We start from the raw sequence: 19,118 nt of genomic DNA, 5'->3' as shown, positions 1-19,118 counted from the left end.
AATCCATCACACCTACTTGAATTTCACCCCAGTATTTTTTATAGAACTGAATGTCGAAACCATTCGGATCAGAAGTGCGCAACCATCTGCGGAAGAGATGACAGACCACACTTCTTCCAAAGTAAACGGTCTTTCCAAAGTGGCAGCAACCTCATATTTAAGTTGTCTGAAACAAATGTATCATCTAACCAAATTGATTGTGTTTCTTTCGCTGAAGGCTTGCTTGAAGTATTTAGAGAAAGTTTTTGAAATCTCAATAAAGTCGACGTAGATGTAGTTACCACTTGTTATTGAGTCTATATGGTTCCTCCTTTGTCTGATCGACGTGGAAAGGTGGAAGAATTATGTGTTGCGATCTCCCTCATTGAACCATTTAGGCCTTGATTTTTGAATCAAGTCTCTTTCTTCGCTTTGTAAGCATTCCACAATCAATTTCTCAATGCGTTTACTTCACAAACAACATATGAGTTGGCAGTTCCTGAGCATATGTCCATGTCTAGAGATTAGATGCACCTCTCCATTTGATCAATAGAATCTGGATCGATTGGTTTATTTGCCTTCAACCACTCCTTGGAAGCTGCCTTGCATGCAAATAAGATGTTTTTTATTCCACTGTCACGTCCTTTGGCACAGATCTCTTTTATCAGTTCAGAGTAACTCAGTTCGTCAGACTAAGAGAACTATTTGAAGGGTCTGGGGCCGGGAGATAATAGACGTTGTTCCAGGGTGATGGGACAATGATCCGATAAGCTCTTCAGAAGGCAGGATTGCGATAACGATGACCACCATGCAAGAATTTCGAGCGATATCAAGAATCTTTCAATCCGACTTGCTATCTTCAATAAATTAAAGACTACAAATTCAGAATATATTTTTAAACACTTTAAAATATCAGATATGTCTATAACGTGAGATTGAGAATATAATGACAAAAAATTGTTGATTTTAAGTTGTCAAATATAATTATTAAATTTGATCAAACTCATAGGAATATGAGTGTCAAAGAGAATTTTGGATACTGAGATCTCGAGTATTTCATAAGAAACAATTGTCTTTAACTATTATACTGATATAGGTTTGATCAATTTTGAAAAATATCTTTGACAACTCAAAATTAACAATTGTCGAGTGATTAAAGATAAAGTCTAAACATGAGTGTTGTCGTTGTTGTCTTTATTCAACTCGTACTTATGTAATTATGTGTCCTAAATACACATTGTATGGGTTATATTTTAAAAATAAAATTCGTATAGTTTAGATCCATGATTTTCCTTTATTTCATATTGATATTGTACAACACTAGGGGTGCTTAATAAGTTGAGTTGTTCAAACTCGATTCGGTCAAAACTTGACTCGGGTAGACTTGACTCGAACTCGAGCTTGACTCAAAACCTTAACGAGCTGAGTCGAGCAAAGTCTAACTTGACTCGATAAGTTAGCGAGCAACTCGTTAATTTTTTTAATTAATTTTTAGTAGTTATCTTTAAAAATTATTTCATTCAAAAAAATTACTAATTTGTTAATAGATAATTGAAAATGATAAATTACTAATCTATTAATTTTCTAATAGATAATTAAATATATTAAATTACTAATTACATTATTATTTACTACACCAAAAATTAAACCCTAATTATTATTTTAATGTATATATGGATTGTTATTTTAATGTTATACTTTAAATTTGTTTCATACACTCTTTTGATAATTTTTTGTTAAATTTATAATTATATTTTAATAAGTTTTATAAAGTATTAGTATATTTTACTTACACTTAAAAAACAAAAATTTTGGTGAGCTTAACAGGTAACAAGCTTAACGAGCAACGGGTTGACCAACTAATTTGGTCATTAAAGTTTAAATTTTTTTAATTTAACTACTCAACTTTTAAATTACTCATGTTTTAATCAGTCTGATTAATTTTATTAATAATATTTTATGACATGATGGATTTATTATTATTTCATTAATATTTATTTTGAAAGTTAGAGTGACTAAATAGAGTAGTAATGTGAAAGTTAAGTAATTAATTTTTTAAAAAAAAACCAATGACTAAAATAGGAGTGAGAAGATAGATAAGTGATGAATGATGTAATTACCCATAAAAAAGTATCAAGTTGTAACAATTCTGCCAGTTTTAGCATCATGGTACTAAAATGAAACAAAAACTAACATTATGTGTGATTTTAAAAAATAAAGTTAAGTACTAAAACAGATCAAAATGATAATTTAGATATTAAATACATAATTTACCCTTAATTTATCCATTAGACAAATAATGCAAAAGCTAAAACCAAAAAAAAAAAAAAAAAAAAGCTTTAATGGACCCATTTAAATCTGATGTTGATGCCTTCATCATTTGGGTCTAAGTTAGGTTACCCACTTAATCTTTCACCCCATTAACCTTTTCACTAATCTGTTCGGCTGCACCTTCTTTTTGTCCACAATATATCAGAGACATTCTTCAAGATAAAACTGAATAATATCAATCAAAATTAAACAATATATTATCCCTAAATACTTAGAATAAAGAATACTTTATATCAATTTTTTGAGTATTATCACGTTTTTTAGAAAGTGTTTCAGAGTATGTATTAGTGTGTTAACACTTTTATGATAATGATTTAACGAAACTTTTGAATAACTAATATTGATATGTATAATCCTATGGTTTTTTTAAAGTCTATCAAAAAAATAAAAAAAAAAAAAAAAGGAGTTTTGGATTTCTTAGATAAAGCTCACAAAGGCAATCCTCAATTTTTCCCCCAAACCCTATTTAAAGAATTTGAAAAGCGAAACCCTTTAGAAAAAAAAAACATTTTCTTTATATTATTATGTTAGCAATCTTCTTCTTCAGTGACCAACGACGATCACTTTCATAGAAGAAGAAAAAAACTGGGTACTCCCTGAAAAAAAGAAAATGTTGTGTCGTAAGAATTGGAGTTGTGTGGAAACAGGATCTGAACCAGTGTATCTGAACGTGTATGATCTAACGCCAATTAATGGCTATGCTTACTGGTTCGGACTTGGGGTTTATCATTCTGGTGTTCAGGGTTAGTTTTCCTACACCCTTGCTACTATCGACATTCTACAATCAACTTTCCCTCTTGTGTTTTTTGGGATCTAAAAATGGTTTTGGGTTTTCTTTTCTTCCTTTTTACTAAATCTTTGGAAATGATTCCTTCTCAGATCTGTTTCCTTCATTCTTAGATCCAAGAAAAGAAAGTTGAAAACCTTAGCTGAAGTGAGTTTGAAGAAAATTATACTTTTTACTTGCTTTCCTTTTTCTGCTATATGTCTTTAAGAAAGTTTTTCTTTTTTGGGGTGGCAGTTCATGGGGTTGAATATGCGTTTGGGGCTCACGAATATCCAACAACTGGGATATTTGAGGCAGAACCCAAACAGTGCGATGGGTTCACCTTTAGGAAATCAATTTTGATCGGGAAAACGGAGTTGGGTCCTGCGGATGTGAGGGGAGTTATGGAGGATTTGGCCAATGAATTCAAAGGAAATGCTTACAATTTAATCACCAAAAACTGTAACCATTTCTGCAACGATGTTTGCATCAGGTTGACTGGGAATCCAATCCCCAGCTGGGTTAATCGCCTTGCTAGAATTGGTAACACTCTTAAACACTGCTTTTTTATCTGTTGATTTCATTCGTGGTCCATTTTTTGCCGTTTTAAGTTGCCATGGAAACTGATTTCTCTTCTGCGTAGGGAAGATAATGGTTGAAAGTGTCAACAATGAGTCAAAATCTTATGATATTCGGATTCGGATTTAAGAGTGATGACATCTGTAGGAATAGTTTTGAAACACATATACCTTCGAGGGATCGTTATCCTATATCGGAATATGTTTCGGATATGAATACTTTGTAATTGAGATGCACATAATTTGATGTTAGTATACTATCTTATTAAATTTTAAGAGTCTGATTTATAAAATTTTAAATGAGCATAGAAAATATATAAAATGAGAATTTTAAAACTTTTAGAAGGACGATCATCGTTGATAATGTATTGTTGATTTGGTAGGGTTCTTCTGCAACTGCGTTCTTCCAGTGACTTTAAGTGCAACCAAGGTGAAGCATCACAGAATCGAAGACAAATCCTGTGAAGGAGAAAAGAAGAAATTGACGAACGATTCCAACAGATTCACGTTATCTTCAACCTCATCTTCGAGCTCATCGCCTTCGACCACTGAATCTCAGACTCGGGGTAGACTTCACCATTCATTCTTGCTCCATCATCTTGATTACTTTTATTTTCTTTTGAAAGCAAAGCCAAGGCTTCCTTTTTGGGTTGCAATATTTTTGTTATTATTCTAACATTGGGAATATTTGGAGGCTTGAAATCTGTACATTTGTAAGTTATCAATTCTTTCTAATGGCTTCTTTATGTTTTTTTTTGGTACATTATTTGCTCATTTCTTTAAACATACATTCTTTGTTTTTAATCTTGCGGATGGAGGAGATTTTATTAATGCAATTTATTACAAAATTCTGAAAGGTTAAAAAAGAGCCTAGAAAGCATGGCAATTGCCAAATAACAATTAGAACTTAGGGTCCCACATATATATATTTGTCTTAACCTCTAGCGTTCAGATCACATTTAACCATTTCCAGTATAAGACCACATTTAAAATGTCAAATTATTATGTTGTTTCTTTAAGAATTAATAATAATACCGCCCAACACACCCAAAAACTACCACTTACTTTTTTAACAACTGCACACTCGAGTAATTGATGAATGTGATACTTTACGTCAGCTTATACAACATTGTTATCAACTATTTTACTTCAACACACCTTCCACGAAAAGCCGATACCAAAAGTATCGCTAGGAATTACAAGAAAGAATTACAGATGTTAAAATTATAGTTTTTCTGGACGTTCATCGTTTAAAGAGTAACTATGGGAACTAACTTGATTAGACCTGGGTTAGGACCTACTTTTGTCGTAGTTTGTCCTGAAAGAAAAAACATCTTTACAAGACCACTCAAATCCTCCAGAAGAAACGTCCCCTGTCTTTTCAATTGAACATCAAGCAGTCATCAGAAGCAAATGAATGGCGGACATTCCAGCACAATGATACCATCAAATTAACTCTTAACGTGAATGGGATATAAGCAGACATGGGCACAACACAAGGAAAAACATCCAACTTATGCCATTATGTATGCACCCGGTTAACTCCAAATCATATGCTCCCAAAAGGGTTACCTAAAGTTGATTGTCCAAGACAACTTTCAAGTCCTTTTCACTGCATGATATACAACCATCAAGCATAAAGCTTATCAAGGCATAACCATGCAAGGCGGAGCTGTTTCTATCAGACATGTTTCATGCAAAAAAATAAAAATAAAAAAGAATAGCAGAGCGGATTGACACTAGAAAGGTAAATTTTATGAAATTCACACTATGCTTACCGAAATTGATGTCCAACAGATTGTTCGCCAGTGCCCTTAGGAAACTTAAAATGCTGGTTGCTGATGACAGTCCGATGTAGGTACATAGACGATGAGGTTGATCTTCACAGGGAAGTATGAAAGAAATATTACCAATTTCATTTATGCTGTATCTGATGAATCAATTTGTTCATAATATAACATCATAATACAATATTTTAAATATCAAGACAAATACAATTCGATACATTGAGATTATCCTCTGCATATATGTAACACCGAGAAACTAACTTTGGAAGGTATGTTTTGAGGAAGACCTTCACGTTTTGAAGATAAGCTGGATAAACATTGTGCTACAACTTGAACATTCCTGACAACAGATTATTCACAATACATTGTTATTACATAATGCAAGCCTAGGCAAACTTTCAAGTCGATTTGTCTTCTCCCAGAAACAAAGAAGAAGAAAAAATTCACGAAAGGCTCTAGAAAAACAGATCAAAGAGAGGAGGCTTAAACTTTAAAAAGAACCTGTATTTATACCGAATGAAGTTTATAGCTGAGAATCAAGTGGACCAAAGCTAATAGATTTTAGCTCTGCTTCCCTGCATCCATTCTACGAAGTTGTCCAGGATCAACGGCCAAGCGAGGTCCGGATTATAATTACCAAGGTTCGGGAAAGTTATCTGCTAATATATCAGAGAAGGGAAAATGCAAGCACTTGCTCAATTATTAACATGAGGAGGATCTCAGACAAGAATATGGCTCTGATAACAGGGTTACTAAGACAAATAACGGTGCAAGGATGCAATCATGCAAGTAGCAGTTGAAGATTATATTAAAGCTACAACATTTATTTCTAGTTCTCTATCCTATCTGATGATAAATAATAGGGGGGGGGGGGAAGTAAATGTGTCCATACATTGAACTGCGAAGATCAATGATTTCCAACCATTTGTACTGTCCCGTTTTCTTTTTGTTCAAAATAATCCCAATTCTTATGCTAAAGAGAGTTAATATCTGTATTGTGATCCATATTTGCGAGAAAAAGAAGATGAAAGAAAACAAAAAGAAAAGAGACCAATAAAATCTCATGAGAAAGGATTCAATTATAACCACAATCTGCAGGAAGTGATGGCATCCCTTCCGTCTTCTCTATTATTTTACAAATATGCTAGGGTGATCCTGCTACACACTACCAATCACTATTGTCTTGTATAACTAGTAAGAACGTCATCCAAGACACTAGTATAATTGTACAAGTTATCCCAAAATCCCTTTTTAATTAAAGTGATTTCTGCGTGAGCATGACATATGAAATTAACAGAAATATTTGCTGACCCTATTTTATATCGTGGAACATCTAAACTTAGGGAACACATTAGAAAATTCCATGACAAGCATTAAGTTTGATGTACCTCATTGCAGAATCGAAAAAAGCCCATCCATTGATCCAAGTTTATGACCTTATAATCGCTCTGAATCTACATTAAAACACAATCATGGTATGAGCCTCATTTATTTTTTGGACAGAAGGGCAACTTTGTTCTGTAAAATAGTCTATAAAGTCATTAGATTCATTTCTGCAACTTTAGAGCTAATAAATTAAACATTTAAATCAGATTAATCCTATTTTATAAACAAACTTTTGTAGAGTCCATCAATTTAACAGACATTTTAACACGTGCAGACACACACATACACAATCCTAAAAGATAAAACTGAAATGAACTCGTCCCCACAATAACTTATGAAGTTGTGTCTGTATAAACAGAAACATAAAAGGGATGAAGTATAAACAACTCCAATCTATGAGGTCAAATGCAATAATTGTCATAACCCACCTTCAAATACTCAATAAAATAGTCAACCTGTGCACGGAATTGGGATCCTAAAACAAGATCCAGCAATTGACATATGCTTTCTATATCAATACTCTTTTGTTTCTCCTCTGCAACCGTGAAATCGAGAAGTGGGAGATCAATCAGGAAAATGGGACAGTGTAAAGACATCCAAGATACATGCCACAATATTATCATAATACCTGTCAGGCAATAGCAGAATGAATAGGAATAGAAATCCTCAAAGTTTGATGGTCTCCTGACCTATTTATAATATAAAAAGAGAACATCGTCACTTTTGCAGACATTTCCACCATAATTATCTTACACAAGTAAATCAACCGCAGGTATCAGGCAGTTCAGAATTTTCTACCTCTTTTTCTAGCTCTGGTAGGGCCTTCCTTAACTTACTTACAGTATCAGCCCTCAGTGCTTTTAGTCCTCTTCTCCATTCCTCCTATAAATATAAGGTTCAAACGCCATTTTCATCATAACATAAAAAAAATATAGAGAGAACTTGGGATTTAAGGAATCATTATATTGCTAGTTATAAGGTACAATGTATCAGTCAACCTATATCCAAGCTGTTATGACACTCCTAATGAGGATCATAACAATATGAAGAAGAAACTCCTATCAACAGAGATTTTTTCAATAAAAACTAAAAAGTATTTTCGCAGCTCGTGGAAATCATGATCAAATCACAGATATTGGAAATTGATCAAAATGAGTACAATCAAGACCCAAAAATGGCAATTAACAAAACCATAGATGACAACAGAAATCCAGGCATCGATGTACAGCCTACATGAATAGTCAACCTAAAAAAGGAGACTGGAAACTGATTTTTCTATACGACCATGCCATGTTAAAGAAGAAAAATAATCAGAGGGCATAGAAACATATAGCAATTTCATTCAACCAAATTATAATAGATCACATTAACAGTTAAATTATAAAAGTAAATGGAGAAGGTAAACAAAAATTCTTACCAGGGTAAAGTATCCTTGTTTTTCAGCTTTCATTTTCCTGACACATGCACAATTCAACAGAAAAGCTTAGGATAAAAGCTATAAATGAGTTATTGGACGTGTTTATATGACAGTTACCAAGCAAGCATCAAGATCCTAACATCTGTGTGATCAACTTCCATGTTGGAACATAGAGTTTCGATTCCTTCTGGGCTGTTCAATAGTTTATCATAACATTAGAATGCAGTTCAAAATAGTCAAGCAGCACTCATTTCCATGATGATGATACTAATTTTTAATGCACAACACTAACAAATTATAAAAACTGTAATTGAACATGCAGCTATCAGCATCCTTATTTCAGCTTTGCATCGAGAATTCACAGTATTAAGTATTTCTAGAAAAAAGTTAAATATAATTTTGTGAATGACCCCTGAACTAATTCGATTGTCATTTGGACACTTCTATTCTATGCAGTCATGCCTCTTCAATTCCTAGAGTACCCACATCCAACATATCTGACATACTAAAGTACGTTCCAGCCTTCTAAGAGAAAACTTAGAAAAAATGAACCCAAATCTTGTCGAAAATAAACATATATCCGGCACTTACTACTGAGTCCAAGCAACATGGGGAGTTAACTAGTGCAAAAGACCAGTTAGCTTGACTTGTTAGCTATTGGATTTAATCCATCATCAAATCATTCCATAGGTAGATATAAGCAGATTACCCTTTAAAATTCTCTAAGCAGAAAACTTGGGCTGTGTACCACATAGAAAAATTTAATCTCAACTTCATTACAGCTTCCCAGTTCGAAAATAAATCCTATAATCACAGCTCAAATGAAAGAAAATCTGTTATGCTCCAAAGCTTACTTGGTTATTGTGAAACTATCTTTTTTCAATTGTCACTATTGAAAATGCCAAGAATTTAAACCTTTCAGAAAAATAATTTTGAAATTTGAACTTACTATCATATATATTGAAAATCAAAGAAGAAATCTAACAAACATATACTGTTGCTTGTATACACATAAACTCCATTCAAGCAGTCAACCAGCATATCAGTCATCCGATCTAAAAGATTTGAACTTCATAGCACATTGGCATTTTGTCATAATGAGCTCACATATCAGATTGTGACTAGAATCCCTAACATCTATATGAAAGAGAAGGGAGCAAGACAGGATATGTAGGTTGGATGACACCGCCTGAAAAGTACACAATTTTAAACTTAAAAATTATTTAAAAAGGGTTGGGTGTAACATATTAGTAGTTATCGAAAATCCATATAACAATATAATTCTCCAAAATAACAAAGGTGCCAGAAGACCTGAACAAAACTAGGAGAAGAGAATTATTCTTATTGTTCTATCTTCCAAGAATCAATAGTGTACAATTTATAGGAAAGTAGACAACAAAGAATATGAAATAATTCCTAAGAATCTGGAACTAAGATTTAGAGAATATATAGTCTAAGTTAACTCCTAGAATTAAGGAATAATTTTATTCCTTAACATATATAATTCCAACACTCCCCCTCAAGCTGACGTGTCGATGTTAATCAAACCCAGCTTGCCACTAAGTTCTTCAAACTGGATTTTATTGAGACTTAACAAGTCTACAACTTGTTGTTTCGTGGGTAAGTAGGTTATGCACACCTCTCCCGAGTCGACTTTTCTTTGATAAAATGTCGATCTATCTCCACGTGTTTGGTACGATCGTGATGGACTGGATTATGTGCTATACTGGTCGTTGCCTAGTTGTCACAGTACATCTTCATGGGCCTGTCATATGGTACTTGAAGGAGTTCCCTCATTAATCTTTGTATCTAAATTCCCTCGCATATACCATGCGACGAAGCTCGATACTCAGCCTCAGCACTACTACGAGCAACGACAGAATGCTTTTTACTTCTCCATGTCACCCCATACATAGCTACAGTAACCACTCATAGAGCGTCTGCCTCTCACTGAACCAGCCCAATCTGCATCAATATAAACCTCCACATATCTACTTTCTGTTTTCTTAAAGTGTAGACCTTTCCCCGGTGTTCCCTTCAAGTACCTTAGCACTCGGATGACACTTACCACGAAAGCGATATCGGGTCATGTGTGAGATAGATATATGAGTTTTCCCACAAGTTGATATCTCCCTCTGTTTACTTCATCTCCATCCTCATTAATGCCTAACTTCAAATTGAACTCCATTGTGGTCTCGACAGGTTTGCAGCCCAACATGACAGTTTCAGTTAGTAAATCAAGGACATATTTTCGTTGAAAAATTGAAATACTTGTTTGTGTCCACATTACTTCCATTCCAAGAAAGTATTTGAGGTTTCCCAAGTCCTTAAGCTCAAATTATGTGCTAAGGAATTTCTTCAGTTCACTAATTTCACTAGGATCATTCCCTGTAAGTATGATATCGTCAACATAAACGATAAAAATTGCACATTTACCAGTTCCCAAGTGATTGTGAAACAAAGTATGATCAGCTTGTCCTTGAATGTATTTTCTGTTGGCCCTGACTTTAGCAAATCGACTGAACCATGTCCTTGGGGACTGTTTCAACCCTTATAAAGACTTCCTTAATTTGCACACTCGACCCTTCTCTTCTTCAAACCCCAGAGGAAAATCCATATATACTTCCTCGTTCAATTCGCCATTGAGAGAGGCATTCTTACATCTAGTTGAACCAATGGCCAATCTCGATTGACAGCAAGGGAAAGAAGTATTAATACCGTATTAAGTTTTGCAACTTGTGCGAATGTCTCGTCGTAATCAAGACCATATGTTTGGGTGATGCCCTTGGCAACAAGCCTAGCCTTGTGCCGATCTATGTTGCCATCAAATTTGAATTTTGTAGTAAAAATCCATTTGTAGCCTACTGTTTTTTTCTTCCTTCAGGCAGATCTGAAATTTCCCATGTTCCTTGCTTTTGAGAGCCTTCATTTCTTCTAAGACAGCTTGTCTCCATTCGGCTGATTCAAGAGCTTCTTCCACACTTCTTGGGGTGTCTACATGATCAATATTAGTCACAAAAGTCTTATACGCCTTAGATAAATTCTCATAAGATACAAACCGAGAAATAGGGTGTTGGGTATATGTCCTTGTGCCCTTACGAACTGCAATAGAGAGATCAAGAGATGCTTCGGGCATGGAACAATCATCGGGTTTGGATGAGATTGGCATTGTGCTGTGTCAACTCAGAAGAATGTTTGCGCCGAGAATAAACAAGGAGTTCAGGAGCTTGTTGTTGCTGTTGTTCGGTAGTCAGTACAGTGTTTTGAGGCTGTTGTATTTTTGTGGGAAGGGAAGCAATATCACTGTATCAGGGATCATAATAATATCATGGTTATTAGGATTTGGTGTGATCGGGATAGTTGGACTAGGATCAGGAGGTATGATGAGAAGAGTATTGAGATTCTCATCTTCATTGAGAGTCTCCCCTGAAGATGAGTTGTTGAACAATAAGGTCCAGATTCAAAAAAATGTGACATTGCGAGAGACAAACATGCGATGCAAGGAAGGAGAATAACACTTGTACCATTTTTGTATAGATGAATATCCTATGAAAACACATATGTGAGCCCGAGGATCTAGTTTAGATTGGTTGGGTTGGTGACAATGAACAAAGGCCTTGCACCCAAAGATTTTTGCTGGCAATATGGGAACACAAAATAGTGGAAAGGCTTTTTGTAGGGTATTGAGAGGGGCTTGGAAGTTGAGGACCTTGGAAGACATTCAGTTTATTAGGTAGCAAGCAGTGAGTACCACCTCACCCCAAAAATATTTTAGGACATTCATTGTGAACATTAGGGCTCGAGAAATGGCTAGTAGGTGTCGATTTTTCCTTTTGGAAATTCCATTTTGTTGTGGTGTATACAAAGGGCAAGAGCTTTGATGTATAATTCCTTGATCGGAAAGGTATGGGCTTAAGACAAAGTTGAAGTATTCTCTTTCATTATTGGTGTGGAGCGTGTGTATAGTTGAGTTAAATTGGGTACGAATCATGGAATGGAAACTCTGAAATATTTTTGGTGTTTCGAATTTTTAATTAGTATGGTCATCAATGAAGGTAATGAACCATCTAGCTCCCGTAACATTTTAAACTCGACTAGCCCCCACAAAGGTCACTGTGAATCAAAGAGAAAGGTTGGGATTGGATATATGATTTTAAGGGGTATGGCACACGTGTATGTTTAGATGTTTGACAAGTTTCACATTTGAAGGAATTGACATTTTTATTCCGAAATAATTGAGGAAACAATTGTTTCAAATACGGGAAGTTTGGGTGCCCCAACCTACGGTGCCATAACATTATGATATCCTTATTCGAAGCAGAAAGTGTTGTTCCTACTTGCAAGTCTCCTTGTTTATTCACTTCATTGTGATTATCCCATATGTAGAGTCCATTGTCTACCTTAGCAGTGCCAATCATCCTCCCCAATTTCTGTTTCTGTAGAACACAACCAAGAGCAATTCAACAAGGACATTCTTATCCTCCGTGAGTTTACTAATTGAAAGTAAGTTACAGGATAAATTAGGGACATGTAGAACTTTATGCGAAAAATTCTCAGTGGGATTACAGTCCCAATTCCAGCAATTGGAGAGTAAGAGCCATCTGCTATTCGGATATGTGATTGGTTGTGACAGAGGGCATATGTGTGAAACAGGGACAAATTACCCGTCATATGATCGGAGGCACCCGAATCTAAAATCCAGTAGGACTGATACAGGATTCAAAGGTAGTATTAAGAGCAGTACCTTGAACGGCCAATGATCCATGTGCGGTTACTTGAGTGATATTATGAGACACACGCGAAGTCTCATATTCAAAAGAGGTTTTTGTATTGTCTTCCATGAGAGAAAGACAAGACAAGATGGATTTAAAAAAAAAGATGAGCAGAATCAAGTAAGACCTAAAGCTATGATGTGATGAACAAAACTAAGAGAAGAGAATTATTCTTATTGTTCTATCTTCCAAGAATCAATAGTGTATAATTTATAGGAAAGTAGACAGCAAAGAATATGAAATAATTCCTAAAAATTTGGAACTAAGATTTAGAGAATATCAAGTCTAAGTTAACTCCTAGATTTAAGGAATAATTTTATTCCTTAATAGTCTAAGTTAACTCCTAGATTTAAGGAATAACTTTATTCCTTAATATACAGAATTCAACAAGAAATGTAAATACCAAACTTACAAATTCACTTACTGAATTGCATATTCCACTAAGCACTTACTCAATCATACCAGAAGACCTACTGGCATAAAAATAAAATAGGTTGTCAATCCGTTCCATCTCTTTTGAAGATGCCTTACTTGAAGCTGAGAAATATAAAACGAAGTGTCAAGTACGAAACCTTAGACAGCTTAATCAATAAATTTGAAAAACAAATAACTTTAAAGCATTCTAAACACATGGTCTACAGTGAAGTCTCAAGTTTTGGTAAATAACATGTTAATAGAGGCCAAATTGAACCATAGTATTGTCATGATTGGCGTACTGGATTGGAATGCATGGTCTAGCATATTAGATTCGGAACTTAAAAGTTCATATATTTTTTAAACAATGAAGCACACATTAACCCAAATTAATACACTTCCATTTTTTTTATAATCCCATTTGAATTACAACTTCCACGTGTTTCAGGACAAGTTCAGATTTCATATCAGTATGCCTTTAATCCTAATCAGAGTAGAAAGCAAAATTGGTAACTGATTCTTTCCTATCCTACAATGGACTACTATTACTATCCCCAGGTCCTTAAAAAAGAAATCTGCTAGACATACATAAAATCTTGATAGAATAATCTTCTTAACTTATTTGATTGCTTTTCAACAAATTATTATTTCTTGTGTTTCTCCAAGCATATTTATCATTATTCTCACTTGCTCAGGTTTCCATTTTCAACAATCAAATATACTCAATCTTTTAATTGCTTTAACCTTGGTGAGAAGCCCTGTCTTGCTAATTGGTGTACCATACATGCAACATATATTGATAACAAGATATAATTTCTTCTCAGTTATGGCCAAGGATTTTGCTTCAATTTTCAACTTCTCTTACTGAACCCAAACATGATTTCAAGATTTAAATGCCTTAAGAAGATTGCATTCAAGTTATAATCTACCCTCAGGCCTCAAGGATTTTGCTTTAAGTTTCAACTTTTCTTAATTAGAATTTTTTTCACGCTATTAAGATTTAACTATCCTAAGAAGACCGAATCAAGCTATGATCTACCCTAAGATTTCAACTTTTCAATTTGGCAAGCCCAAGGGGGCACCAGCAAGGAGAACTTGAGTACCTTTTTAGAACCTTAATCGGGAGAGTATATGGAATTAGGGGCCACCCCAAAACCTCATTCCAAACCCTAGGCTATTTTGTTTCATGCTTTATTTTCTGTTCAAAGCATGCGAACTAGACAAATATGCGGTTAGGATTTGTTTGAAATTAGCATGCGGGATAGAAATCATGTCCGGGTAGGAATATTAAGCATGTTCGGGTAGATATCATGTGGGGTAAGACTTTTATTTTTCATGATTATTTTTTATTATTTTTACCTCACTACCTCTTTTTTTTCTCTTTCATTTTATTTTCATCACTTACATCATTTAAAAGAGGTGTTGATCCACCAAAAACGTGTTTGTTAAACATGAATAATCTGCATTAATGGACAAAAGGGTTGTAATACAAGAGATAAAAATACAGATGACAGTCTACAAGGAGACTATGTGTCACATTCAATCCAGAGGACGTGTTGCCCACAATTGAAGAGTATATCACTATATTGCATTATAAAGGACTTGATGAACCGGGTCTACATCAAGCACAATGAAAGCTTATCTTTGAAGAACTGACTGGCAGAGGTTGCAGGGACAAGATGAAGGTTATGTATCTTAGAAGTCCCTTTAAACACGACAATGGCAAAATGATAGCTGAAATTGGAGACCATTGTTGGCGAATTCAAGAAACAGACTAATGAACTTCACATAGTTCCTATCAATTAAGGGCTCAAATGACGGATTCGTTGGAAACAGGCTCAACAAAAGTAAATGCTCGAGATGCGGTCATTCGAGCTTCTTGGACCAGTACAAAAAACAACTCAACATTTTCACGGTTCATCCAGATAGGCCGGAGCTGTTCGACAGGTTATTCAACCGGTGAAAGACGAAAGCAGAAGACTAGTCAACATGTCAGAAGCTGTCAGGATATTTTTGTCTCTTAAAAGATAAAACATTTTTGTCCCCAATAAGGATTATTCATAATAACAGGCACATTTCTTGGGTCAATGCCTCGAACATTTCATGCATTCTTGCATTTTTGCATCTTCATCTACATTTTTAAGCATTTTCATAAACATAAAATTAAGTCACGGAGGATTCGATGAAGTGGTCTTAACCACATTACACCACATGGAAACAAGATTTTAACAATTAAAGAAAAACTGAAATCAGTACAGGGGGAGCTGGATCAGCTGATTGTAGGACTAAGCCTGCCAGGATAATATGAGAAAAGAGTACCCATCTCCTAAGGGCTACAATGTTGAAGCTATTGCCACATAAGGATCCCCAAACATTCCTCTGAAAACTGTAAGGCACTGAAGCGCAAGATCCAAACTTTGATGGATTCAGGGGCATGGACAGCCGAAGAAGGGGGCATGACATATACCATTTGCACTTAGAGCATTGTTTTGTTTGAACACGGCTTTGATCTTTCGTGTTTGTTTAATCTTTTGACTGAATTTATGCTACCTTTTAAGGTGGAGTAATTGAACAAATTTTAATCTTTAGTTCTCTGAATAGTAAATGAATTAAAGATTCTTTTAATTCTTCAAGAATTATAGATTTTTGACATATGGCAAGATTAGACCTTTCTTACCCTGTCTCAAACCCTAGAATAAAATACCTTGATTCTTTGCCCAAAATAACTCGTGGTCATTACCAAAAGACAAAATTTTGACATTACCTCCTTTTGAAATTCTTGAACATTGCCTTTATCTTTTTAACACACCCATACCTTTCTTTGAGTCAATAAGATCACACCACCGTCTTTTTTTTAGACTCAAAAATAGCCTTTTTTACCATTAAAACCCAAGGCATTGAGTTGTTCATTTGAACATGAGCACTCTTCTAAGACACAATTTGGGGCATCTAGCCGGGAGCCTGAACATTAAGACATGTTGGGAGCAAGAAGCAGAAAAAACAATTCATTCGAAATAATTCTATCATGCATTAATTACATTGTTTTCATGTGAATAGAATTAATCCTGAAAATCTATCCCCCTGGGGATACCTTTTCTGTGAAGACTTATATGTATGAGATGATGAACGGCTTTCTTTCTTTATCCTTTCACAACAGGAGAAAATATATATCCCTTGTATCCCCTTTTGAGCCTATAGTATTTTTCTTCTGATTCAACCCTAACCAAGTATCACCCTCCACACTGGGGGGCAAGGTGGAGAAAATCTGCTCGCATGAGTGAAGACATTGATTCAGATGAGATACCGAAAGGTGAACCAAATGACAAGTGCAAAGATTCAATCAGAATAAAAAGGGCAAAAAGAAAAAAAGAAAAGAAGCAAAAAAGGAAAAAAGGAAAAAAAAAACAAGAACAAAGAAGAAAAGAAGCAAAAATCAAAAGGACAAGGGACAAAAAGCACATGCAAAGATTCCCTAAAGACAAATGGCACATCAAGCTTCAAACTATGAGATTGATCAAGCACAATCATTCCCGAATCACTGAATCACTTTACTTGAAGATCATGAAACATCCAAAGAAAATCCAGAGAAACAAATATGAGCAGATCCAAGTTGAGCAAGACAGGATTGAAGGCATCAGAATGAATTGATCTTTGGTTCAACACCCTGAAACACTTGTTTGAGCCTATTTATCCTTTTCTTTCATAACCATGAACCCTGACCTACATTACGTGCCTTAAAAGTCCATTCTAATCATACATAGATTTCTAAACAGAAGAGACTATCTTCAGATTTCATCCCGCCCATCAGGATTAATCTTTGTTTGCAAAAAACAATGTAATTAATGCATGGTAGAGAAAAATAACAAATGGGGGTTCAAGACGTAAATCCTGAATAACGTTTTGAAACCAAAGGAGGGTTCGAGTTGAAAACCTGAAAAGGCGGCTCGAATATAAAAATTGTGCAACTGAGGCATTCACACAAATTCCTTGATAAGGCATCGCACAATCCGAGTGTGACCACGAGGGTTGGGAGTCAGAGAACACTTCCAGTAGAGGAGTATGCAGGCTACCCCATCAAACCTTCGAGCATCAAATGCCAAACCTTTGAGCATCAAATGTCAAACCTTTAACCAAACACGATAACCTGAGACTTTTTTATCCTATCCTTACTTAACCATTTCCCAAAGATAGCTTTGATCTTGGCACTTGTCAAATAGCTATAATTTATTGAAGGATTAACATTGTAATTAATTCTTTGATATCCGATGAACTCTAGTTTTATGATTCGTCTCAATTGTAAAACCGTGAAAGTGACAATATTTTCAAAACTTTGGATAAAACATTTTTCAAAACTCTTTTAATTGATATTTTCATAACTTTGAAAATAAAAGAGAAAGAAAAACATTTTTTTTCAAACAAGACAGTCTCTCTAGAGTAGATCTTGGTAAATGACATGTGACTCTTAGATACAAAACTCATGCTCAGAATCAATGCTGAAGCAAGAAATGAGGAACATTTGGGGCATCTTTGAAGATTCAACATCAAATATTGGGGCATTTTTGGATATTGGGGCATCTTTGGGGATTCAACATCCTAATACAAATTATCAGACCTTTTTCAGGAGATGAAATATAACCAATTCATGTTACATGCATCTTATGCATACATTTTAGAGCATCATATTCCACATACATATTTTTTGTAGCTTTTAGAGTCAAGTTTCGACTTCAAGACGAAGGATACTCGATTCAAAAGAACTTTTAAAGATTCATGTTGGTTGCTTAACTCAACAGCAGGAAGCTACACTTCGACCAACTCGACATATTGAAAGTTTCTCTCGAAACAACACAATTTGCTCGAGAGTAGATTTCAACTTCACGACGGAGGATATCTAACTCGAAGCTAAACTTTATAATAAAGGGTCTCCACGGTTTCAACTTCACGGCGAAGGGAATCGTGTCCACCCGCAACATACAATACTTGGACTTTAACTTCACGATGAAGGATATTCAAGTCAAGGCTCAACTTCACAACGAAGGGGCCATCCGCGATTTCAACTCCACGACGGAGGATATCGTGCCACTCAAGACAACACAAGTTCAACTTCACAACGAAGGGACGACTGGTTGTCAACAAACCATTTCCCAATTTCAGAGCCAATTTCAACTTCACAGCGAAGGATATTGGACTCGAGACAACACAAGTTCAACTTCACAACGAAGGGACGACTGGTTGTCAACAAACAATTTCCCGGTTCCAGAACCAATTTCAATTTCACGGCGGAGGATATTGGACTCGGAACAATACAACTTACTTGGATTTCAACTTCACGATGAAGGATATCCAATTCCAGACTCAACTTCACGACGAAGGGGTCACCCGCGATTTCAACTTCACGACGAAGGGAATCGAGCATACAAGCAACACCCATCTTTATATAGTAGATTTCAACTTCACGACGAATGATATTCAACTCAAAGAAGGGGTGACTATCAACAAACTTTCCAGTTTCAGAGTCAATTTCAACTTCACGTCGAAGGATATTGGCCTCGAAACAAAGCAACCTATATTGGATTTCAACTTCACAACGAAGGATATCCAGTTCCCAGGCTCAACTTCACGACGAAGGGGCCATACACAACTTCACAACGAAGGGTATCATACCCTAAAAGATGGACCCAACTTCAC

At 35.2% G+C, this 19,118-nt stretch overlaps 2 protein-coding genes and 1 long non-coding RNA gene across 3 annotated transcripts; 1 reads left to right on the top strand and 2 right to left on the bottom strand.

Annotated features, from left to right (window-relative positions):
- The first annotated feature begins 2,828 nt into the window (after positions 1–2,828).
- LOC120148565 (deSI-like protein At4g17486) lies at positions 2,829–4,330 on the top strand. Its single transcript, XM_039161648.1, has 3 exons — positions 2,829–3,053; positions 3,332–3,619; positions 4,038–4,330. The coding sequence occupies exons 1-3, from the start codon at positions 2,921–2,923 to the stop codon at positions 4,328–4,330; spliced, it is 714 nt and encodes a 237-aa protein (XP_039017579.1). The 5' UTR covers positions 2,829–2,920.
- A 519-nt stretch (positions 4,331–4,849) lies between these two features.
- On the bottom strand, positions 4,850–6,009 carry LOC120148590. The gene is made up of 3 exons (XR_005518380.1): positions 5,703–6,009; positions 5,433–5,534; positions 4,850–5,266 (listed from the first exon to the last, which is right to left on the bottom strand). It is a non-coding gene; the product is annotated as an uncharacterized LOC120148590 (long non-coding RNA).
- A 1-nt stretch (position 6,010) lies between these two features.
- Positions 6,011–13,598, bottom strand: LOC120148564 (DCN1-like protein 4; the record flags this gene model as incomplete). The annotated part of the gene is made up of 8 exons (XM_039161647.1): positions 13,469–13,598; positions 8,362–8,436; positions 8,245–8,281; positions 7,626–7,709; positions 7,456–7,516; positions 7,256–7,362; positions 6,830–6,895; positions 6,011–6,097 (listed from the first exon to the last, which is right to left on the bottom strand). Coding segments are annotated over exons 1-8 (576 nt in total), but the record flags the coding sequence as incomplete, so codon positions are not given.
- Between the last annotated feature and the right edge of the window lie 5,520 nt (positions 13,599–19,118).

The sequence above is a fragment of the Hibiscus syriacus genome, unplaced genomic scaffold (assembly GCF_006381635.1).
Source record: "Hibiscus syriacus cultivar Baekdansim isolate YM2019G1 unplaced genomic scaffold, ASM638163v2 tig00110963_pilon, whole genome shotgun sequence".
NCBI lineage: Eukaryota > Viridiplantae > Streptophyta > Magnoliopsida > Malvales > Malvaceae > Hibiscus > Hibiscus syriacus.
This window is presented reverse-complemented; position numbering and strand designations above follow the sequence as displayed.

Coding starts and splice junctions, on each gene's coding strand:
- LOC120148565 (XM_039161648.1), top strand. CDS start 2,921: ATGTTGTGTCGTAAGAATTGGAGTTGTGTGGAAACAGGATCTGAACCA. Junction 3,054..3,331: donor TTATCATTCTGGTGTTCAGG/GTTAGTTTTCCT, acceptor TTGGGGTGGCAG/TTCATGGGGTTGAATATGCG. Junction 3,620..4,037: donor TAATCGCCTTGCTAGAATTG/GTAACACTCTTA, acceptor TTGATTTGGTAG/GGTTCTTCTGCAACTGCGTT.